The 25,143-nt window shown below is 42.1% G+C and overlaps 2 protein-coding genes across 4 annotated transcripts; both read left to right on the forward strand.

The window, feature by feature from the left end:
• The first annotated feature begins 200 nt into the window (after positions 1-200).
• LOC113009933 (uncharacterized) lies at positions 201-7,239 on the forward strand. Of its 3 annotated transcripts, none has more exons than XM_026148611.1 (6): positions 201-303; positions 3,208-3,298; positions 3,670-3,778; positions 5,337-5,484; positions 5,711-5,785; positions 6,143-7,239. In XM_026148611.1, exons 5-6 carry the CDS (start codon positions 5,720-5,722, stop codon positions 7,031-7,033), a joined length of 957 nt encoding a protein of 318 aa, XP_026004396.1. In that variant the 5' UTR covers positions 201-303; positions 3,208-3,298; positions 3,670-3,778; positions 5,337-5,484; positions 5,711-5,719; the 3' UTR covers positions 7,034-7,239. The 3 variants fall into 3 exon arrangements, with proteins under 3 accessions (XP_026004396.1, XP_026004406.1, XP_026004417.1); XM_026148621.1 differs by having other exon boundaries at positions 3,211-3,298; XM_026148632.1 differs by lacking the exon at positions 3,208-3,298.
• A 6,141-nt stretch (positions 7,240-13,380) lies between these two features.
• LOC113010071 (lymphocyte antigen 75-like) lies at positions 13,381-16,163 on the forward strand. Its single transcript, XM_026148901.1, has 3 exons — positions 13,381-13,569; positions 14,061-14,411; positions 15,950-16,163. Exons 2-3 carry the CDS (start codon positions 14,069-14,071, stop codon positions 16,108-16,110), a joined length of 504 nt encoding a protein of 167 aa, XP_026004686.1. The 5' UTR covers positions 13,381-13,569; positions 14,061-14,068; the 3' UTR covers positions 16,111-16,163.
• The last annotated feature ends 8,980 nt before the right edge of the window (positions 16,164-25,143 follow it).

Consider the following 25,143-nt stretch of genomic DNA (forward strand, 5'->3'; position numbering starts at 1 on the left):
CATTTGTACTTGTATTTGTTTAATGAGTTATAGTTAGGAAGAATTCACTGTTTGTGTTATGAGCTGGCCTAAGTCCAACCTCTGAGCACAGTTCCAGTTTTCGTGTGTCTATCCCTGCTCACCTGCAGATCATTAGCAGCAATCATGTGGGTGTACTTAAGACCAGCTCAGCCCTTCACTTGCCAGATCATCAGCTACCTTATTGCTTCACTCTTTTTTGCCCTTTCTGGACCATTGCTTCACCAAAAGGCAGATCACACAAAGCTCCGATTAACAGCTCATTTGGAAGTACTGACATGTGGAGTAAGTACAGCAGCTCTGCTGTGATAATGCATGTAGGGTACATACAACTGGATATGTAAATGTAATGATGGATCAATGAAATCTATATTACAAAGTATAACCACAATTATAGTCTAAGGAGCTTGGAAAGAAAGCAAATGGAGTTTCATGAAGACGTATCACCTCTCATCTGAGAAGCTTCTTCAGTTCTAAACCCATATGGTGTAGAGCAGGGGTCCCCAATCCCAGTCCACGAGGGCCGGTGTCCCTGCAGGTTTTAGATGTGTCCTTGATCCATCACAGCTGATTTAAATGGATAAATTACCTTCTCAACATGTCTTGAAGTTCTCCAGAGGCCTGGTAATGAACTAATCATGTGATTCAGGTGTGTTGACACAGGGTGAGATCTAAAACCTGCAGGGACACCGGCCCTCGTGGACTGGGATTGGGGACCCCTGGTGTAGAGTCACAGATATTTAAAGCAAAGTGGGGTTGTCCTTTGAGATGGTCGTTAGCACACTATTGATCACGTGTCTCATCGCATGAGCTAAGGTAGTGGTTCACAAACTGGAGTGTGTGTCCCCTAGAGGGGACGCAGAGCCATTGTGGCAGGGCAGTAAGAATTAAAAAATTTAAAAAAAACCACACACATACAAACAGAACAAGACATAGAACAGAAACACAATTTTTACATCATGGACAATAGTTACCAAAGCAGAGTACAGTACAGTTGTTAAAATTAGAGTACAGATCGTGTGCAAACAGAGCAGAATACTGAAAGATGTTTAAATAGTTAAGAATATTTAGAATAATTAGAAAAGTGCAGATTGTGTATTGTACCTGTGCATTAAAAAGTAGACATGTATAGTGTGTATATATAAGCTGAAAAAAGTAATGTGCAGTTATAACAGTAGAAGTTGTTACAGCACTGATGTAATCTGTGTTTGTTGGGAGCAGTTTTGATCGTACAGTCTGACAGCTGCAGGGAGGAAGGACCTGCGGAAACGCTCCTTCATGCATCGAGGATGCAGCAGTCTGTCACTGAAGCAGCTCTGCAGTTCAGCAACATTTATATGCATGGGGTTGGAGACTCTGTCCATCAGATGTTATTTTGGCCAGAGTCCTTCTGTCTCCCACCACCTGCACTGGGTCCAGGGTGCATCCCAGAACAGCTCTGTTAAGCTCTGGCCTTCCTGATGAGTTTGTCCAACCTCTTCCTCTCAGCTGTCGATAAACTGCTGCTCCAACATACCACACTGTAAAAAATGACAGATGCCACCACAGAGTCATACAAGGTCTTTAAAAGCGCTCCCTGGACTCCAAATGACCTCAGCCGCCTCAGCAGGTAGCGTCTGCTCTGACCCTTCCTGTAAAGAGCATCAGTGTTGTGGCTCCAGTCCAGTTTATTATTCAGGTGAACACCCAGGTACCTATAAGAGTCCACTATCTCAATGTCCACTCCCTGGATGTTCACCGGTGTCAGTGTGGTGGGTCTGCGTCTCCGGATGTCCACCAACTCCTTGGTTTTCCCGGCGTTGATCAGCAGGTGGTTCTGCTGACACCAGTCAACAAAGTCCAGAGTCCACTGTCTGTACTCTGAGTCGTCCTCACCTGTGATGAGGCCGACTATCGCAGAGTTGTCAGAGAACTTCTGTAGGTGGCAGCGTGGGGAGCTGATGAAGAAGTCTGCAGTGTAGAGGGTGAGGAGGAACGGTGCCAGCACAGTTCCCTGTGGGGCCCCCGTACTGCAGACCAGCGTATCAGAGACACAGCTCTGTGTCCTCACATACTGTGGGCATTCTGTGAGGTAGTCCAGTATCCACTGGGACATGTGGTGGTCCACTCCCGATAGCTCCAACTTGTCTCTCAGAAGTCGTGGCTGGATGGTGTTGAAAGCCCTGGAGAAATCAAAGAACATGATCCTCACAGAGCTTCCAGGCTTCTCCAGGTGAGTCAGAGCTCAGTGCAGGAGGTAGATGATGGCGTCCTCCACCCCGATGCCAGGCTGGTAAGCAAACTGCAGCGGATCCAATGAAGACCTCACCAGGGGGCGCAGATGGTTAAGAACCAACCTCTCGAGGGTCTTCATCAGATGTGGCGTCAGGGCTACCGGCCTGTAGCTGCTGAGGTCCTTGGGATGGTGGGAGGTCTTTGGTACCGATACCACACAGAAGGTCTTCCACAGCTGTGGTACTTTCCCCAGTGACAGTCAGGTTGAACAGATAACCTAGGATGCCACACAGTTCATGTGCGCAGCACCTCAGGAGCCTGGAGCTGATGTCATCTGGACCTGCAACCTTACGCAATCTTGCCTTCATATATTGTCTTCAGCTTCACCTGCACAACAGCTGTCGTGCCAAGGCAGGTGTCCCCAAAATAATTGGTTTGCCCTGCGTCAGGAGCACACACTGGGCTCTCCAAATCACAGACAAACAGTATTCCCCATTTTTGATTTTTAGTTCACAAACACTTCTTAGAACGACCAACTAATCCTGAAACTTTGGAGGTTTTAGCTCTCTGTACAGGGAAGTTACAGGAGGATAAATATAATTATCAGGCAAAATGTCCTTCGTTTGTTAAAATAATCCCGTCTGATACCACGAGAGGACAATAAATATTTCATTTTCTGTTGTAACCCTTAAACTGAATGGTAATGTAACGATTATTATTATTATCATTATTGTCATAGGTTTTGGGTGGTTCTTGTGACATATTAACATCACCTCGCATGTATGTTGGGTTTTAGGCACCTGGGAAGGATCTCAAAGCTGGGTTAATTCTGCTCTAGACTTCAGGGTAACATCAGGATCCTGATTCTAAAACGATGAATTACAACACAGTTTGGTTTTCATGAGGCAGTTTCTCAAAAGAGAAGTAAAAGGAAGTGAAAGAGCTGCTGCGGCTATTAAAAATATCTTTCATTAGTAGGAATCATTTCAACACTTGTTCATGACCCATCATTTTGAAGTCAGAAGCTGTGAAGAAGTGCTGATGAAGCAGGACATGAAGAAACTCTGTAAGTGAAGGCAGTGACTCTCTGAAAGGCCGTTAAACATGACACTCTCACACATGCTCAGCAGTTTTCCTCACAGTATCCAACAGTTACAGTTTCTCAGCAGACATCAAATTAATTCTCTGTGAAGCCATTTATTTCTTTAGAAGTCTGAACACTGTACACGTTTCACAGCAGTCAGTGTGTAAACAGCTGGTACCTGAAAGTCCATCAGGAGTTTCTTTTTCTTTAGAACATTAAAGATCTGGATGAGTTCAACTCTGATGGTTTTGTGTCCTCTGAAGAAATGAATTTAATCTGAACACAACTTGTTTCTTGAAATGTTCAGAGGTTTTCTAAAAGTTCATCATTCACTTCCTGACTCCACCAAACAGCTGCTAAGATGACAACGACACAGGTCAAGAAATGTCATCATCTCAGAGTTCCTCACCTGCTTCCGTCATGTCCATCACGAAGATCCCAGTAGAAGCTGAATGCATGAAGGTCAGTTTGTGAAGTAAAATAAAAACTGAAGGCTCTGCCTCCCATTCTACTTGTGAAGATGATGTCAGATTTTTCAAAACCTTTAAATGTTACAGTGTTTCAATTTAGTTCAGTTTTATTTAAACAGTGCACGTCAAGGTGTTTTGAACATCACTACTGGGCAGTAATGCAACCTTGGTCTGCTCACCATCATGACCCGACGCACAGTCCTGGAGAGGAATTGCGACTCCCGATAATATCGTCCGTGGCTCTTCCCACTGCAGGAAGCAACAGTTTGATACCAGTTAAAGATGGGGAACATGAATACAAATCAAATCATTAAAAATAATATCAGACTTTCCCTCCTTCATACCAAAGTTGTCACTTTCCCTTAAGGAACCTAAAAAGAATCCAAATTGACCTGGACTGGTGGGGCAGGTGCTGGGTTCAAACTAGATAGTGGCTCAATGTAGTCTTAAGAAACTGATCAGACACAAATCTTAAAACCAGTCCTTTTGTTTAAACTTGCTTCATGGGTTTAGTAGTAATGTGGCAGCTGTGAAAGACAGCACAGGGGCACTAATCATGGCAGCACAGGAACAAGCTCTGAGCACAAGATCCAAGGAGGCTGGGGTCTATCACACCAGGCAAGACCCCAGGTGCAGGCTGTGTAAAGATGCCCCTGAGACAATCCAGCACATAACAGCAGGGTGCAAGATGCTAGCAGGCAGAATTATTGGGCTAGGATCCTGTGAGATTTCCAGATACAGAAGGACAAACTGGTGATGGTAACCAGCTGGACATAGTGGTGTTGGACAAGCAGAGGAAGATAGACATAGTGATGGATATAGCTGTACCAACAGCAGACTTTATATTGTATACAAACCAGAAACCCTGGATGACCAGCCAGATCCGCACACTTCTCAAAGCCCAGGATGCTGCCTTCAGGTCGGGCGACTGAGTTCTGTACAGGTCTGCTCAAGCTGATCTGAAAGAAGCTAAGACGGACCATAAAAGTAGCATAGAGTCCCACATGTTGGCTCGCTCGGCAGTAGGCAGAACAGTGGAGCCCCTGAGGGCTAACAGCTGATCCCTGCTGTAAATAATGGGAGGTCAGACCTCCATGTGCTCTCTGGACACAGCTGCCGTAAAAATGTGATAAAAAACATGATTGATCCATAAAATTCTGAGATCCACTGTGGAGTAGTACAGTCCACAATTAAAAAAAACAATAACAAGAAACACAATAACAACAAAGAAAGAGAAAAAATGACTCCGTCAGGTCGGAGCTGCTGATACTGGCTGCCAGCTCGGAGCGGCGCTGGAAGTAGAAGTACTGAGCATCTCCCTCATGGCCAGCATTGGCAGTGAAAACTGGTATTTTTTTTACAGATATTCAGATAAAAAACAAACAAACAAAAAAAACATTTCAGATTAATATCTCTGAGAAATCAAACTTCACCTTCATTTTTCATTGATATATTTAATCCATATGTAGCTACTGACAGTCCACACAGTGCTCAAATGTGTTTTTATTCATTAATATACAACAGATTTTTTTTTTTAAATTCATGTTTAGCTCAGTTGATCATCATGTGAATGCAGAGAAGCAGGAAAGGAGGAGGGCTGAAACTGCACGTCAGAGATGATTTCACAATTGTACTGATGCTGTTGTGTATAAAGACCGATCAGCAGCTTTCAGCCAGCCAAACGCTGTCTATACACACGTAAGTATACAACTGCTCACACAGCATCTGTTTGCTCTTTACGTTCCTTTAAATTTGGCAAAAAATTACCCTTCTTTACCCATCTTGAGGTAATCAATTAAAAGTCATTTCTCGGTCCAGCATGTTGTACAGTGCGTTCCCAGGCAAGTTTCTTGGGGAGGCAGAGAGCATAAAATCTTTATGAGTAGTTCAACTTACAGGTACCTTAATGTGTTTGTGGTTTAAGGAGGAAGAGATGGAGACTATGAAGACTCTGCTGAAGGTTTATCTGCTGCTGCTGATCGGACTTCCCTTCACTCTGGTAACGCTTCATATTCTCTTTTGTGTCCAGTCTGTGTGAAAATGTGCTCTCTGCAGCTTTTCAGTTTTTCACACATTTATTTCATCGTGTGGGGTCAAACTTACTTTTTAGCATAAAATACAAAAACATTCAGAACAATTCAAGTTTAATTAGCTATACATTTTTTAAAAAAAACAACTAACGATCTGTTTAGTAGCAAAATCATGTCATTTTATTATATCTCAGAAAAAACCGTAAATGTAGACAAAGTAGTAATGCTACAGCAGTTTCAGCTGCCATGCACATTCCTGATTTCAAACTTTTAAAACAGTTTTTAAATCTTTCTGTTTACTCATTAATCTTTTAACTTTGACGCAGCAACAAACAGTGGGCAAGTACATCACCGAGCTCCAGGTGTCTCTGGATGAAGCTGAAGAGGCGTGTCTTAGCAGTCAAGGTTTCATCAAAATCGATGTTGATCTGAACAAAGGAGCTGAAGGAAAATACATCTACCTTTGGTACAAAAAAGGCAGCAGCTCACCAATCACCAGGATTCAGCTTACATTCAATGGTGGCATGAGCAGGGGTCTGATCACTGCAGGTTACCAGAAGATTGACAAGAACCTCAATGCCGGAACGAGCGGAGACAACATCTACCTGTGGTACTACAGAGGTAACTCAGAGTACGATGTTCCCATTGTGAACCTTCATGTCTCTATAGATGCAAGGGAGGAAGCCCTAATGTTCGCACTTGGATGGGAGAGACTGGCCTGTGATCTGAACCGGAAAGCTAGAGGAAAATGGATCTACCTGTGGGTGAAGAGGGAGAGACCAACCTACATCTGTGACATCGCTGCCAATGCTGACTATGATGGAGACGCTGACTACTTCCGGAACGGCTACATCAGAGTGGACGAAGATACCAACAGAGGTGCAGAAGGATCCTTTGTCTTCATCTGGTACCGTCAGACCAATAACTCTCAAAGAGCCATCACAGATCTGCAGATCTCCATTAATGATATAGAGAAGATGTTGTTTCCCTATATGGGCTTTACAAGGGTAACTACTGATCTAAGCAAGGGGGCAGGAGGAAGTTACGTGTACCTGTGGTACAAGAAAGACTCCGGTCATCCCATTCGGGCGGTCTCTGTGATCGTCAACACAGCAGCTGTGGAGGTGTACAGCATTCCCAGGGTCTTCATTAGACAAAAAAACCTCAACAGTGGGAACAACGGTAATACACTGTACCTGACCTTCAGTTCGTTTTAGTAACAGAGCTGGGAATGCTCACTGGGCAGAAACCAAAGAGTCTATGGTGTTCCTGTTTAACCAGTTTGATTGTTTTTCTTTCCTTGCTGAAATGATTTGACTCCAACAATGATCATTGATCCTACAGTCAATCTGTTCGATTAGCTCTGTCTCACTGTATTCTGATGATTGTCACTGTTTCAATAAAGTCTGTTCAGAATATGAAATATCTTTGTGTCATGTGTAAAACCTCGGTGCATGTCAAGAGAATCTGAAGAAGTGAGAGAAGAGAGCAGCTCAGCAGGATCACTGCATGACTTCATTTAGCAGAAACTTCACTGTGTGGACATCACGAGTTTACTTCTCATTATTCTCTGTGTCAGGGTAACAGGACAGCTAAAGAATGATTCACAGGTACCAGCCCCAGAAACACCGCCCCGAGGCAGCCACCACCCTGAAAGGAAGAGTAGCCAATCACCGATACTCAGAACTCTGTATTACTGGAGCTGTTACTGTATGTTTTACTGATATTTTACTTTTTATTAACATGAGTATTATTGGTAGCAGTAGTTGTAGAATTAGCAGTGTCGGGTAATTTCCTATAAAAACCAGTTCAAAACAGGGTGCACGTTAAGAACAGTTACCACATGAACCATTATACACACTCCAATATATATAATGTTCTAACACATGACAAAACTTCTATTTATTTTTTTTATTTTTTTAACTTTTTATTTTGTACTTTTCCAAATTTCTAGTACATGCAAACAAAAATATGAAAAAGGAACACAAAAGAAACAAACTAAAAGGTATAAAGCACACCTAATCTGTGGGGAAAAGAAAACAAAGAATAATTTTACACCTATATATAGAGATGGGGCCAGGGAATACCCAAAGCAGGGGCGATTTTAACCCATTTGGAGGGTGCTTCAGCACCCCCAAAAATGAATCAAAGCACCCCCAAAGATTTCTTGCTTGTTTTTTATACTTTTTCGACAATATTTGCTGTTTGTGTGACATACTACTAAAATATAAAAAGCAGACAGTACTTAGTTGAGACCAATGTTCCCTCGAAGCTACGCACGTGCGCAATTGCGCACTGCTGGCATGGTCTCTGTGCACAGAAAATCTGCGTTGCGCACAAAAAAAAAAGAAAAATGACAGTACCTGAATTCAAATTAAAACTTTAACAATTCTGTTTTCCAGCGTTAGTCAGTAAGTGACTGGCTGCCGCCGTATGGGATTAGAACGAAGCCACCTTATCCCATAGTCCAGCCAATGATGCGATTCACATTCGTATATACGCAGCTAATCAACGTCGTCGACAGGCTATGGCAGCGTCCTTATGTGCCGACACCGGTGTTTTAGCAAAGCGGCCGATGTGGAGTGAAGCCACGTTAATGACAACGTGTACAACCATTGGAGATGTGAGCAGGACAGACGAACAACTGATGGAAAAAGTGTGGACTTTATACCAGTTTTTAAATTGTGTTGATCGGCCACGTAAAACCAGAGTTGTGATAAAAATATCTGCAATGTTTGGTTTTCTTCCTGAATACTGTCGTTGTTTATATTTACTGCGGGAAGAAACGGTAAAAACTGCGTTTTATAAGAAAAAAAGCTCGAAAGCCTGTGAGCAAAAACAAAACCCCGCTTTCACTTTCATATTCATGCAAAAAAGTACCATGTCGACCAATCAAAAAATGATATGGCAACGATGCATCTAGTTGTTAAGAAACGGGGGAAGTTTTAGGAGTGACGGCGGTGTTCTGAGATGTGAGAGATTTGAGACGTTTAGCGCAAATCTTGTGTAGTTAGTGTGTAGTTAGTGTGTAGTTAGTGTGTAGTGTAGTCAATAGTTTTGTTGTGTGTGTCAGAACAATGAGGCGACTGCTGAATGTTACAGCAGTGATACATCTGCTGCTGTCAGGCCTGCAGGTATCAGGCTGTTGTTCTCCTTCATCTCATAGTGGACAGAAATTATTCTTTGGAGCGGCACAAATAATTTGTGTGGCATCAGATTTGATGCAGAACAGCTGATTGTTCTGTAAATAGTTTGAAATGTTTATTTTAAAAAACGCCTTGGCTGCATTAAAAAAAAATAGCTGCAAAAAATCCTGTTGTTTGCATAACTGAGTAACTTTTTTGAAGAAGTAACTATATGATTAATTGTCCAGCACTGGTCTTTATTTACTGTATTTTGCAGACAGAGTTACAGACTCTCTGCCAGACCACAGACTCATAATACCAGTCAGAGCTTTATAAAAAAAGAAAAAGAAAAGAAAGAAAGTTGTGTTTTCAAAATTGGAGTTCAAGTTATTTTTACTTCCAACAGTCTTAACAAGGTCAATGACTAGATTTTTTTAACATTTTCATTGTAAGTGGGCTAAAGCAGTTAATTAAAGGTAGTCTAACATAAATGTAAATGCTGTAATTTGGTTTTATTTTTAATAAACTATATAACTTGGATGGATTCGATGCTGGCGTGACCACAGTGCACACGTCTGATGTCGCAGTGGTCCAAGGGACCGCTCAGGGAGTTTGCGTGTTCACTCAGACGCATGAAAAATTAGAGGGAACATTGGTTGAGACGCAACATTTGAACAACAAAAGTATAGATACTCCCAAAATGTTTTTTTCCAGCTCGCCTCTCCCCTACTCTGACTCTAGCACTGTCTGCCAGAGCGATGGTGGCTGAGACGCAGCGGAGCAGAGGTGTTAGTGCCTGGGTTAAAACAGGACATATTAGCTGCATTTAACCTTCAGTTACTCTTTAAATAGTTGGGTTGGGATCAGACCATGTTTCTTTTAAGCTGAAAAACATTACACCAGGTAACCTGCAGTGTTGAAAACTTGTTTTTTCTACGATGTTTGCTACCCTACAATCCGTCCTGCTCTCTAGTAAAACCAGCGACATTTGGCCGTCCTGTTGCTAACATTGAAATTTATACAGCCTATTTAAAATTGTCCGTAGCTGCTGTTGTTACCACTGTCCTGTTTGAAATGGATACTGACTGGATGCCCATTAACCATACAACTCCTGTGTGTGTGTGTGTGTGTGTGTGTGTGTGTGTGTGTGTGTGTGTGTGTGTGTGTGTGTGTGTGTGTGTGTGTGTGTGTGTGTGTGTGTGTGTGTGTGTGTACAGAGAGACAGCCAGGTTCATAATGGATATAGGAAACTTTTTTTTTTCAAAAAAAGGAGCCACATTCAGGTAAAAGTGTAAAATCAAATGATCCATCAATCAAGAACAATGTTCGATCAATGTTTCAATGTTTATATCTTTTATTAGATGTTCGTGTGGTTTGTTATTTGCCTTTTGGTCTAAAATACACTGAGAGAGGACTTTTTGTTAGTGATCTTAAAAGTATTTTTTTAATATTAATGTAATTTTTCATCTAATTGAATACAATCTATTTGTGTATGATTGTCAGTCCAAAGAGGGAGAGAGGAAAGAGGGAACGTGAGGAGAAAGTACAAGGTCAGGAAGAACCAGGTAAGCAAACAGACAGAGAACAGTGACGGGCAGAAACTGTTGAACTGACAAAGAGAAAAAACCTGATTTCACTCAACACAATCTGGAAGTTGTGTTCTCCCTGTATTAAAGCTGCTGTACAGAATCTGCAAAACAAACTGGGTTGAAACATTTCTGATAACATTATCATTGATCGGGGAGATTAAAATTAATGATATATTTTTATGTGATTCAGCCACAACTCTACTGAAACCTCAGCCAGTAATTCGTAGGCTAACTTTTGGACCGTCCAGTTGTCTGTATGACTGCCGCAGTACATGCATCACATTTGCTCACTATCAGAGCCAAACAGCCCTGGTGGAGTGAGCAGCTGTAAAGAGAAGCAGATGCTCTGTTTCTACAAATGTTTTAAGCTTGTTTCAAAGATTCTGTACTGCAGCTTTAAATGTTTCCCAAAAGCACACACACACTTATCAGTGTTTCTCACACTTTTTATAGTGTGGACCACCTGAGAAAGTGTCAACCCTCCCAAGTACCACTATGAAAGCATGAAACTCATAAATCTTACAACACAAAATTAGTTTCTGCAGTAAAGATTTTTTCATACATTTTATACATTCTACCACAGGCAGAGTTGCCTCCATTTTTATAGTTTTTTATTAATATTTTGTAATAATTTATTTGTAAATTGTTTTGGGAGTTTTTTTATGTATCCAAAAAATGCCCTCAGTTTACTTTTTACTCACTGTGAGCATCATTCATTATTCTCCTCCAGTAATCAAGGTTAGGATGTGTATTTTTTATTCCAATCCATTCTTCTTTAGCAGCATTTAAATAACCTTTATCAGATTTGATGGTTTTGTTACAGACTTTTCAAAAAAGTGTTTTGCTTTTCTTTCACAAATGTGGGGATTAAATTGTGTTTAAATGTACAAAACAGTGATGTCATGCTTTGTGATGAGGACCCAGGCACAGAGAGACTTGATGAATTTAAGAATCTTATGATTTAATAAAGAAATTTGCAGACTTGCACAGAGATGGTAAAATTATGATGACTGATAACGGAGATGGAGATGAAGACAACAGACGATGAGGACAGGGAGAAACAGGGGTTTAAACGCACCAAGGAGACAGTCACAGGGAACTCGGGACAACTGGAGACATTTAAGGATGCAGGGACTGACAGAGACGGGGAAGACGTCTCTGTCTTCCCCGTCTCTGTCAGTCTTTACCAGCCAGGCAAGGTAAAGTTTACCTTGCCTGTGGAACTGAAGCACAGAGAAACGCAGACTACAGGCACAACGCTAAACTCCAGGGAGGCCTAGTTGCCGCCATAGGAAGTAGGCCAAACTGGCAATAAGTGGATGACAGTGCTGGCCTAAAGAATCCTTCTGCTGATTGATCGTGGATGAGATACAGGTACGGAACCGAAAGCTCCGCCCCTGAGGTGAACCCCGTGACCACACCAACTCAGGCTGGAAAATTTCCAGACACTCCCACAGACCGAGACAGCCTCACTATGAACACATGAAGAAAGTTTATGGATGTGGTGGCTCTACAAATTCGATGACTTAATACAAAGTACTTTGCTTTATGTTGTTGTGAACTTCTGATGAAACTCTTTGTTGGTTTGAACTTCCTGTTTCTGCATTCAGAGTCCTGCGTTTTGGTCCTGCATCCACCCTGATCATGTATTTCTCTTTGATTCTGCTTCCTCTCACCTGTTTCAAACTGTCTCCATGGAAAGAGCACTGAAACACCTGAAAGACATCTGTGTAAACGAGGACATAAATGGAAGACTGGGCTGGGTGAGTGGGACGGATCTCAGTACTCACAGTTCATAAAGACATTCAGCTGCTGAACAGCAAAACATTCAAACATGGGCGATATCTGTGTTTGATGAAGCAAATGAAAGTGTTGCTTCAAGGACAGAGAGCTGATAAAGCGCTGAGGTCAGCAATGGAAATGATGAGATTTGGTTAGACTGACAGATGAAGCTTCATGTTCATTTACCTCCATGTGAAGCTTAGAAGAGAGAAACCGTTATCCAGCTGAGCTGCTGTTTATCAACCATTTCATGTTGTTGGTAGCACAGAGTTGCCCCGGTGGATACGAGGAAGAGTCAGAGTGCTGTGTGGCTGTGATGTGACAGCATCAGGTCACTAGTTTAAATATTCTTACTGTGATTTTGATTCATGAAGCGGCACAAAATCAAATATTTGGCTTGTTGCACAAACTCTTTGTCCACTGGACTCTGATCAACAACATGACAGGAGTACCAGGACCACACCTGCTCACTCCCTCATGCTCTCACTGTGTGCTGGATGGAGACAGCGAGCAGTGCTGTGCATCAGACTTTACTGTGGAAGATAAGATGTGAGCTCACAGCTGTGCATGGAGAGCACAGAGTGAGGTTTTGCATACATCAGCATTTCCAGTGAAGTGATGAAGCAGCTTTGAATGTGTGTAAATGAGTCTAAGCAGCAAACAGAGATCAGTGAGTGAATCTGCTGACACACAGCATCCAGAGCAGCAGCATCATGGAGAGGATCCTGCTGTGTGTCTGCTGCTTCTCAGGTAAGTCCAGCTGTTTGTCGTCTACAACAGCATTTATTACTCAGATCAGTCTCAGCCCCTGATAGGCCCAGAGTCTCAGATAGACTCAGAGTGTCTCTACAAACTGACCCAGTCAAACGTTTCCCCTTTCAGGCTGGTTTGTCTCCACATGCTGACCCCGTCAGTACCACTATGTTGATGATGCAAAGACTTGGACTGAAGCTCAGAGCTACTGCACACAGACTCACACAGACCTGGCCTCCATCAAGAACACTGAAGAAATGAAGCAGCTGAACAGCACAGTTTCACCTGCTGCTCACAGCTCTGAGCTCTGGATCGGTCTGTACAGTCAGATCAGCTGGAGGTGGTCAGATGGGCTCACAGGGAGTGGAGCTGACTACAGGAACTGGGACACTTCTGAATATGAACCAGATTTTTACTCTGGGGTTCAGTTCTGTGTGTCCTCTTTAAAAGGAAAATGGTGGGATTATAACTGCAGAGAAAAGCTCCAGTTTATTTGCTACAGAGGTAGAAAAAAACCTACATTTGATTTTAAACTTTTATACTTTAAACTTTGATTTCAAAGAAAAAATTCTAAAAAGTTCAACTAGACGTAGCGTTTTCAGTGGGAGAAACGTTTCATCATCATCATCATCAGCTGACTGCGGGTTTCCCAAACCTTATAAACACCTTTGCACAATGGAAAAACGAACCCAATGCATAAACAAAGGGCTTTGAGGTCAGTTTATGATCATTAATATGCAAATTGTCATGACCATTGACCAGCAATCAAAGGCCATTACATTTGGTTTCATGCTAGTTTCAGTCATTGCATAAAAGTACTTTTTAAAAGGTTAAGGAAACCTGCAGTCAGCTGAGACTGAAGAAGGCTTTTGGGTGATGATGAACCGTTTCTCTCACTGAAAACGTCCAGATGAATACAATCAACTTATTGGATTTCCTTATCTCGATGATTGAGCATGCAACAAGACAAAACGTTTCTGCATTTTAACTTTCAGGATCACGGATGAACCCTGAGTTTGATTTGGTGGATAAAGAAATGAGTTGGTCCGATGCTCAGAGGTACTGCAGGGAGAACTTCTTGGACCTGGCCACTGTCAAGAACACCGGAGAGAACCAACAAGTTCATGAAAAGGCTCAGAGTAAAAGGGTGTGGATTGGCCTGCACAGAGAGCCACACATTTACTGGTCTGACGGCACAAAGTACTCATTCTCAAACTGGGCCAGTGGGATGAACCCGTTTAGGGGTATGAGTACGATCTGTGCAGCTCTGACTCGTTCAGGAGAATGGAAGACTTTGTCCTGTGAAACAAGATTACCGTTTGTCTGCTACAGCCTCCCTACACCTGGTGAGCCTTCATTGTCTTTCCTTTAAGGATCGCAAGCAATTTTAGACACACGGTGTTGTGCAAAAGTCTTGAGCCACCTGTAATGTCTGCATTTTCTGGAGAGTAATGGGAAACAGCTGCAGAGAATTAATAAATTTCCAAAACGGAAATATAGTTTTTATAAGGTAAACCCTCAGAGAGTTCAACATCAAGGTATTTTATGCTTGAGTTATTTGCAGGTCAGGTGGCTTAACAAACCAAACAAAAAAAGACTTTTGCATGGTGATGTATATTTAAGATAACAAATACTAGATGAAAGACACTTGAAGCATATGTTACAGGTCTTCTATGGATCCTGTTTTTAAACAGAAAAGCAGACCAGGAGTCATTAACTGCGTTTGGTCTGCAGGCCTTTCCTTGTTTGAGCTACAGGAGCATTGCAACGGCCTATCGCACCCATAGCTCTCTCCCCCTTGTGACATCTTCACAACTTTAAGTGAAAAGTGCAATACCACAATGAAATTTGTCGAAATTTTGTGAGGTTTAACCTGAGATTCTAGCATTTCGGGCAAAATAAATTAATATTTAAAAATCTATTCAGGATTGTAATGAATCGATATCGCGTTATTAAAGCTAGAATCGATTTGTATCGGAAAATCGATAATTAAAAGCCACCCCTAGTCAGTATAACCCAAGGTGAAAGCCATTTTCCTTTCCTGGTGTCATGTGATAATGTTACAGGGCCAAGGTGCAAGGTCAGGGTGGGGGGTGGGGGGGGGGGGGGGGGGTGCTCAGACCATATGCCACACACTGCATCACTTGGCTGTTATCTCAGAAGGAAGCTTCTTGTGAAGATAATGCAAAACAAATCCCACAACCAGTTTGCTGCAGACAAGCAGACTAAGGACATGGGTTAGCTGTGGTCTGATGAGATCAAGATAAACTTATTTGGTTCAGATGGTGTCAAGAATGTGTGGCAGCAACCAGGTGAGGAAAAAGATAAGTGTGTCTTACCTACAGTCAAACATGGTGGTGGGAGTGCTGGTGGCACTGGGGGGCTACAGTTAATCGAGGTAATGCCAATATGTAGTGTGACATACCGAAGAAGCTGAAGCAGATCATGATCCCCTCCCTTCAGAAACTGGGCCAAAGGGCAGTATTACAAATGATAACAACCCCAAACACACATCCAAAAGTTAGTGTGGCACAAAGACCATGTTTGTGTGAGACACTGTTCAGGATGAGAGGAAGCTTAAAAACACATCTACACAAACAAAGTCAGACACGCTGCGATTAATTTTAATAAAGTTTTAAGAATGCATTCTAAAAAGGAGCTTGTCTTTTTGTCAGCCTCGTTTTGTGCGAGAGACTTGTTATTTCTCTAAACTAGATCAAATTAAAATGTGGGACATTGTCTGGACCTGTGTGATATGGAGAATGAGGGCTAAACATGCTCTGCAGTCCCAACCAGAGCATTCACTGCTGCCTGCAATCACAGCAGCAGCAGTGATGGTTTAAATGATGGTGGCTTCATTTAGCTTCTGTTTCTGTGTCTGCAGTAAAGAGGCAGGTAGTGAAGCTCACAGTACATGTGGAGGACTCTCCTGTGGATCTGAATGACTCTGCTGTGAAAGCAGAACTGCTGACAAGGGCAAGTTCCCACAGTCCACCTTTACACTCACACCGTTTATATGTATATGAATTTGCTGATTTTGAATGAAAAGAACAAACATTGTGGCTGCTGTCTGACAGGTGAAGGAGCAGCTGAAGAAGAAAGGAGTGAGTGGAGTCAGTGTGAGGTGGAGAGTGCAGCCTGATGGGAAGCTCTTGGCTGGAGATGGAAGAAGAAAGAAGACTCTGAGAGGAAAAGAAAAATGTTTCAGAAGCTTTTCTGCTTGAATCATGTGACAGCCAATCAAACTTTATTATCCACACGTCATTCTCCCAGCTGTGTCTGAGCACAGATGTGGGCTAACATCTGTTTTTAGGCTCTTCTGTCACAGTTTTTGTGGGCGTGGCCTCTTCTTTGGCTTTCATACAGATAAATGCAGACGTGTTTGTGAGCCACAGGTTTCTGCTGACACACGTTCACTTTTGGAAATCAGAGAGACAAACATGCTGTCACCATGGAAACAAGCACAGGAAATACAGCAGGCTGAAACTGTCATGGTCCTGGCTCTTTGAGTTTCTGGACTGTGTGTTTATTATTAAATGTTTTCTATGTGATTATTAGTTTGCTGATTGTTTCTATTTCATCTCCGTGTTATTCCTCAGTGTTTCAGTCTGGAGTGTTTATTTCCAGTTACTGTTGATGTTGCTTTATTTTATTCCTTCACTGTTTCCCGTCTCATCCTCCTGTGATAAGTTCTTTCATGCGTCTGTGCTGTCATGTACTTATGGTTCTCCCTTCCTGTTTTATTTTTTTGTCATTGTTTTAAATCACATGACAGAAACCAGCGACGGCCAAATAAAGCTTTATGAAGTATTGAAGCTCGTATTTAAAAAAGGGTTTGTTACTCAAAGCTTTCTAACACAGTCCTCTTTTGTGGAGTCCAGTGGACAAAATGCAAAGAACAGCTTGAATCTACAAATTAAAATGAATGCTTCATTATGATTGCCTACTCTGCAGAGCTAAGTTGGCAGCTTCTATTCAATATCATGTTACAGCTCTGATATTGGGCTACTGTTTGTTTTCTGATTAATAAATAATTATGATGAATGAACCATACTTGTTCAAACATGTGCCCTCGTGTAGTCTCACTTTGCTTTTGATTTCCTGACATTTATAAACATACCAGATACATGCATTATGTATAATAATATGCAGCACACTCATAAAATAGGTTGGAAATGTATTTGTGCTGTGAGATCCATCCTTCCAAGTAGTTACATAACTAATCAATGGACAGATACATTTATACAGTGTATGTTTTTATTTATTTTTGACCTGGGTGTAGAATTGCAAAAAAAAAAAAAAAAAAAAGTCAAATAAAAACATAACACACATAAGGTGTTTGTCCACCGCAGATTCTTCAGCATCCTTTTCATTCTCAGAAGCCTTAGGAGCTCCTGTGCAATCACACACTGTCCCAGTAGCTCACGAACATACATGCAGGGGTCCTACACTGACAATACCAGACTTTGTGAGTTTACCACACTGAAGATAGCTCCTAATAACTTTGTAACTTTGTGCCTCCAGATGCGACAGAGCTATTCAGACTGATGGATTGCCTAAAACTAGAAGACTAACCTCATCTATTCCCCTATCCGGTCATTAAGTCTGATGTCACTAGCCGTGTCTGGGCCTAAACTCCGCTGCAGGTCCATATATCAAACGATCACTGTGGCATTACTGAGAGTTGAAAAACTGTCTAAAGTCTTTCATCTTTAATAAAATGATCAGCGTTCTGCTCTACCAGGTGTAACAATTGAGTTTAACATCCAGGCATCCATGAAAATGGAATTTATGACATTTAACGGAGTTAGAAGTTAGCAGGAAGTTAGCTCACTAGCTTCTATCTAACTACAATATAGCATGTCCTGACTGCGGGGTTTTGGAAACAAATTCAAACGTACAGCTCTGCTATCACTTCCAGCATAAATGAAGACAGAAAACTAAACAGCAGTGACGTTTGTAGGGTTACTGAAGTTGGGCTAGCTAGTATATAATGATGTGCTACGTGACCGCTAGCGACACAGCTATGTTAGCATAATATAAACAAGCTAACTTTTTTCCACTCGATAAAAGTTAACGTGAGTGTTCTCGGTGGTCAGGAACAAATGTAATCACATGGCAGGATGCTGTAAAAGGACCAAACTTTAGCCAGGAGAACAACTGAGATAATCCATCCACAATACGAGGTTAGTCATTCATATACTGCTGCATGGGCTGGGCTGTAGTTACATCCTAAGGTTTTAAAAACTGAGCTTAAATAAATGATTAGTGGTAATAAAAGCCGAGGGAGGTCAACAGTGATCACTGACTGTTTTAGGAACTTTTTGAGATCAAATAGAAGAAAATACAAAACATTAAACATGTTAACAACACAAAAGCCATATTAAACGCAGACTACTTTAGGCCCGGAAGTAGGATTCATCACGTCATCACTGAACAATCGGATTCTGACACATTGGCTGCTCTGAATAAGAGGTATGGCAAACCGCATAAACTAGCTCTTATGACTGTTGATGTGATGGATTCACCAGACATTCGATGGGGAGATACTAAAGAATTTGAGATAACTGCCCTGTGAATAAGGTCTCTCATTCGCATGCTCAACACTCTTAGCACAGAATGTGAAACTAAGGTGACATCTGCGTCACATTTGGAGCTACTTCTGAGTAAATTGCCAGGTGAGATGAGATCAGAGATTCGCTGAAAGATGGGCTGCCAATGTGGAATAATGTATACCCTCTTTGACCTGTCAGGATGGCTCAAATATTAGGCCTGGTGTCAGGCAGTCTCCTCCAAGCTAAACCAGTGTGTCCACAAAAAAGTTTCACTTAGGATCTTCTGTCCCTATCACAACAAAGTGATCGTCTTTGTTGCGATAGGGACTTCATGTAAGATCTCCAGATTTGCCACCTAAACTCAGCAACAGAAGTCTTATATCTGGACAGCTCCATAGATTACACACAAGTTCTCCTTAAGGTAGTCAGCCCCCCCCCCCCCCGACATTTTTTTCCCCCAGGGGGAAGGGCCCACTCCTAAAGACCTTCTATGACTCTGTGGTGGCCTCGGCCATCTTTTATGGCGTGGTCTGCTGGGGCCGCAGCATCTCTGCAGGAGACAGGAAGAGACTGAACAGGCTGATCCGGAAGGCCAGCTCTGTTCTAGGATGCCCTCTGGACCCAGTGGAGGTGGTGAGTGACAGGAGAATGGTGGCTGAGCTGTCATCCCTGTTGGACAACATCCCCCACCCCATGCAGGAGACTCTGACAGCAGTGTGGGATGGAAAGATTTCGCAGGTCTTTCCTCCCCACTGCTGTCAGACTCCACAACAAAGACTTCAACTGATCAAACTCACACACACACACACACACACACCAAGGGACTATTTTCTGTGGTGGAGACACTGCGTTCAAAGATTCTTTCAGTCATTTTAGTCCTGACCTGCAGCAGATCAGCTACCATTCCAACCCTCCTGCAGCACCACATTTTTGCAGAGTATGGGAGCTTATGTATGAGATTTATTTGGTTAAGACCTCAGTTTATACCACTTTTGGCTCAGGGACAGTGAGAGACCAAGTCCTAAGGCCTGTCCTCACTGAAATTGAGGTCATCCTGAATTCCAAGCCCCAGGGAAATATCTCAGCAGACATTGCAGAACGTGATCCTCTGACACGCAGTTGCTAGTTGGTGGGGCAGCTGGATAGCTCACTACCCCAAGTTGTGTATCCCAAATATTGTTGGACTGCAAACTTGTTTGGACTGCAAACCCAAGGAAACTGTCAAAATTCCTCACCAGACATCAATATTTGGAATGGTGGTGATGCTGGTTGATCCTCAGTTACCTCAGATTAGGAGAGTGACCAAGGTATTTTCAGGGTCGGATGGACGAGTGAGATCAACTGAGGTAAAGATAAAGCTCTGTGTGTACACAAGACCTTTCACCCACTTAACCCTTCTGTGGTGTTCATATTTTTGTTACTCAGCCAGTGTTCACGGGTCTGGTGGACCCACTAGAGTTTTGGCTTTCCAAATTAACACTATCAAACAATTTTATGTTAAATTACTCAACAGATGTTTACTTCATCCCAATTACAAGCCATATGAACAGCAAAGATGGTTAATTTTTTCCCTTTACCTTTGTTAGATCACATTTATGAATTAATGTGCTTCTCGTTTTTATTTTATAAAATGTTGTAAAAAAAATAAATCAGTTATAATCAAGTGGAGTGACTGGAAAGACACAACACATTTACACGTGAAGCAATATGTTTCACAACTAAATGGCATCAGCTGCTCATCAATGGTGACATTAGGCCCAGGGTTGTAAAACAAGTGGAGGTGGTGCACACACTTATCCCACACTGTCCTGATGGCAGCTAGCTTGTCTCTCTGCCGTCGAGCTGGTCTGTCATCTCGGTTATCAAAACAGATAATCCTGGAAATTTTGTGGAAGTTTTCCAGAGACACTGATGCACCGAAATGTTCTTGCCGGTTTCTGCATCCCACAGGGATTCTGTGGATTCCCCTTTGGACCTGAAAACTCCAGCAAGGATAAGAACCCCAAAGTAGGCCTTTGGGGTTCTTAGATAAATTTGGTCCATCTCCTTCCACCTCTCTCCAAAAACACACCTTCCTTCTAGATTACTGCGATCCAGAATAATTTTCTGGATGGAATCTGGGATGAAAAGCTCAAATGAAGACTTGATGTCCTGCACATGAGTACCTGTCAGCCGTGTTGGCCCTGGCTTATCACAGTAACAGCTCTGCAGGGTGGCTCATTTCTTGGGCAAGAAGACCATCCAATTTCACCAGTTATTGACATCCATATTTCTTCACTTGCTGTCTGGTGGGCTTGTTCTGGTCCTGGAGCTGGCAGCAGATGGGGTGCTCATCTTTGTTTTGTTACTAATTGGTGCTCAACCTCATCCTCTTCTTCACTGTCAGACTCTGAATTTTCAGAAATGTGAAATATTCTGAAACCTCTTTGTCAACATCATCATCCGAAGCTCCTCTCGCTTCCAAAATCAATAAGGCCCTCATAGCAGATAATCTTTTGCCATCTTGATCAGTTGTGATAAAGAACCACACTGGCAAAGTCTTATTTATAGTTTTATGCCCCTAATTAGCAGGTGGGACAGGGTATGAGAAAATAAAATTTGGATCCCTCAAGAAAGAGGGTAAAATGTGTGTAAATGTCAGAGCAGACGGTGTTGGTAGTTGAATTTTCAATAATGTTGCAACTTTGTGTGGAGCAGGAGGGGAAGAAAACACTATCAGCAGCACCAGAAAGGAGGAGGACAGAGTATGGGAACACAGGACCTACACTTTCAACACTTTTATTAGACCTGGGTCCAGTGGACCCGAACACCTTGCATGTAATGTAAATGCGTGGGGGGAGGTACAGTATGAGGTCATTGAAAATTAGTTCGGATTTATGTTCTTCACAGAAAATAAGCCAAAGCCAATGAATTTCAGGTTGAAAAGATAATTAATTGTTTAATTTTTCTTTTGAAAAAAACTGAAAACAGGTCTCACAGACCCGAACACCATACAAGGGTTAATAGTGCTCCTAGAGATAACAGCTCACGAGGGTTAGGTGTGCTTGCTTACCTTCCTAAGGTAAGCTATGTTAGCTGCAGGTGTGTCTGATGTGTTGAACATGAAACAGGAAGTTTTGAGCTGAAATCAGCTCAGAATGAATCCCGATGCAGGTGTGTCACTGGAATATTTCTAACATTTTGAGTTATTTTCCAGTGTTAGAAAATCAGCACTGCTCAATGTTAGCCATTGTTAATCTTCAAAACTGACTAGGTTACTTTTAAACATATAACACTGTCAAAAGTGTTAATTTAACACTCAACAGTGTTGTATTTAACACTCAGAGGTGTGGACCCATATAGACACTCTCCAGTGTTAATTTAACACTGGAGATTTTGCTGTGTAGTGGAGATTTTTTTAGACTTCTATTAGTTTGAGTATTCATGAAAGTATAGATCCTTTTATTAACCTCTACTTATTTTTAAATATTGCTTATATGTGATGGAAATTTTGCTGTTTTCAAATGCAATGACAATAAAGTCTTTGAATATGAACTTGATTACTACCATGCCGTGTTTAGGACCACGACCACTGAAGGCCACGCCCCTCTGGTCATGTGATCATGTGGTTTGTAGGAACGCTCCTCTTCCTCAGAGGATCCACCTGTGCTTCCTCTCCTCTCTCCTCCACCTGTTACAGTGAGGGAACGTCCTCCATGATGGAGGAGCTGCTGGAAAGTGCTGAGAGTTTCCTCCAGAGTGAGACCTCTGTCACAGTTCAGAGGATCTACGGCAGCAGAGACCTTCATGGACACTAAAAGTCTCAAACACACAACAACAACATCACACTGACTCCACTCTGACATCACTGATCAATAATCAAAGAACACACAGATCAAAGTGATTGATCAGCCATCAGAGGAGTCGGATCAATGGAGCTGCTTCTGTTCCTGATGTCCCCTGTTTGATCCTGGACCTGAACTCTCCCTGCAGAGGAGACACAAGACAGTCAGAGACACACACACACACACACACACACACACACACACACACACACGCACACACACACACACACACACACGCACCCACGCAGACATACAAACCTCTGACTTTGAGCTGCACTGTTTTGTATCTCCTGGCGAAGAAGATGAAGATGTCTCCATGACTCCAGACTCCACAGCTGTATTCTCCACTGTCTCTCTCTGTGGGCTGTTTCAGGGTCAGACTGAGGTCTCCAGTTTTCAGCAGGTCTTCATTCATCTTCGTTCGGTCTCTGTAAACCTGGTGCTGTTCTTCAGGCTGGTCAGAGCCGTTCTCATACACGTGGACCTTCCTATAGTTGTCCATCCACTTCACTTTAACATCTTCAGGCAGGTGAAGTGTGGTGTTGAAGGGCAGCTGGACAGACTCCACCCCTGAATCCACCTCCACCTGGGGGACTGAGAGGACAACAAAGCACAACATGAGCTTGGATGGAGACATTTGCGTTGACTCTAACAGGCTGAATGCTGCTGCTTCACTGGGAGCTACACGAACAAACTAAGTAACATATACAGCTACAACATTGTCCATATGCCAAGACTGCTAGCAGGGTAACATGCTAACCCTGATTAGCATCTCCATTTTAATTCACAGTGTTATTGAAACACTGATGCTTTGTGGGGTTAGTTAGTAAACTGTACATGCTGCTTTCACGTGCAGCATGTACGTGCATCTATAATCATAACTGATTATAGATGAGGACCAAAGAAGGTTTTTACTGATGTTTGAGCTGACTTAGCTTAGCCTGTGTTTCAGCCACATGCTAAACAAACACATGTTCAGAAACTAGAAGACAGGCTCAGAGCTGCTGAGCCTGTTTGCAGACAGAGGAGGAGCTCCTGGTGATCCGTGTGGCACTAAAAAGCTCTGATAACGTCCATCCAGCAGCTGATAACAGGGACATTTGGTGCCATGTCAGAGCTGCACAGTCAATCATCCGTTTGGCTCTTTAGTTTGAAGAGTTCAAAGCAGCAGCAGAGAATCTAAAGTGTGTCACACAGCACCAAGTTTCCTTTGGTCACATATGAAATGTGAGTCAGAGCTTCAGCTACACAACAACACACACAGCAGCTGATTGTAACATGAGCTCATCTGAAAGCCACCAAGAAGAATCCAGAGATTTGAAAGTTGCTGCTTTGGATTGTTAGTTTGATCTGAATCAGAATCCAGTGTTTGATGGAAATCTCCTCCTGCTGCACTTCAACACATTAACACACTTTTTCTTTTTTTTTGGTTTGTTTTTTGCGCCTGTCGCTTTTGGTTCTTTAGCCATCAGAATTACTGTCTGAAGGCCAGAAAGATGCCCAATGGATTGACATTGCCAAGTGGATCATTACAGTTTTGCCATATTGGCTTATTTGATTGATCTTTATTCTTGTTATTGTTATTTTAGTTTCATTTATTAGAGACGCTACCTTCACCCTCCACATCTTCATCTCCATCATCATCTATATCTGGAAGTCCCGCAGGATCTCAGCTCAGTCATTCTTGACCCTTGTCTCCCATTTTGACCTCGGGACTTTCAGGCCATAATTGACATAAATGTTTTGGTTTGGTTATGGCGTTACATGTATCCCCTGCCTGCTAGCATCTTGCACCAGCTGTAGTGTCTTAATAAAGTCTATTTATTGATAGATAGTCACAAGCGTGTCTTAGATATTTTGGTTTTGGAACTAATTTTACCCCATTAAAGAGCACATTTATTCCACATTTTGTAAACTTCCAAGCACTTTGGGTTTTCATTAACTGATAATTATGAAAAATCCTTGTTGGCATAACCATTTAACCATACTGATTGTGACTGCTGGCCATTTCATATTTTATGTTTCTTTTTTTTTTTTTTTTTGAATAATTGCAAAATTGTCGCAATTGTCATTTTCTCACCAAGCTTCTGGCTGATGGTCTTTTAGCCCATTGCAGTCTTTTTCAGATTTATGATACTGCCCTTAAAGTCCTCGACGTTTGGGAACTACTGGTGTAGAGAATGGACATCAGCCAGGATAAGCAGCAGAGCTCTCAGTAGAAATTACTGGGAGTCATGATTCGCTTAACCACCTACTGAATCCACATAAACCCCTGACTGTGCACATTTCCCTGTTTAGAGGCAAAGTCTCCCTCTCCAATGTAGCAACAGAAAATATAGTCTTTTATGTTCCTTCTTTTTCTCTGCTCATGTTCTAATTAACTCAATCAAGCTGAGCACACTTATTAGAATAATTAAAATAAAGTTTGCATTTCCATCTGTTAATATTATTTATTATCACATTAATGTGGGACAAGGCTCAGGTTGCTTTGCATAACTGCTTGTAGCAAGAAAGTAAAAGGAGCTACTTTTACTTTCTTACTGTCAGTGTTCCTGGGTCATTGTCCCAGTGTTTTTCAGTTTTGGACTTTGTCACTGTTTAGTTTTCACGTTTTTCTCTTTTAGTATGTAAATGTTAGATTAAATAGTTAAAGTTTAGACCCAACAGTAATCCTCAGTGTGTGTGCATTATTTTCTGTT

Source organism: Astatotilapia calliptera, chromosome 3, assembly GCF_900246225.1.
Source record: "Astatotilapia calliptera chromosome 3, fAstCal1.2, whole genome shotgun sequence".
NCBI lineage: Eukaryota > Metazoa > Chordata > Actinopteri > Cichliformes > Cichlidae > Astatotilapia > Astatotilapia calliptera.

Excerpts from the sequence above, each read along its gene's own strand:
- LOC113010071 (XM_026148901.1), top strand. The coding sequence starts at position 14,069 with ATGAACCCTGAGTTTGATTTGGTGGATAAAGAAATGAGTTGGTCCGAT. Across the intron at positions 14,412-15,949 it reads CTACAGCCTCCCTACACCTG|TAAAGAGGCAGGTAGTGAAG; the intron begins GTGAGCCTTCAT and ends CTGTGTCTGCAG.
- LOC113009933 (XM_026148611.1), top strand. The coding sequence starts at position 5,720 with ATGGAGACTATGAAGACTCTGCTGAAGGTTTATCTGCTGCTGCTGATC. Across the intron at positions 5,786-6,142 it reads TCGGACTTCCCTTCACTCTG|CAACAAACAGTGGGCAAGTA; the intron begins GTAACGCTTCAT and ends ACTTTGACGCAG.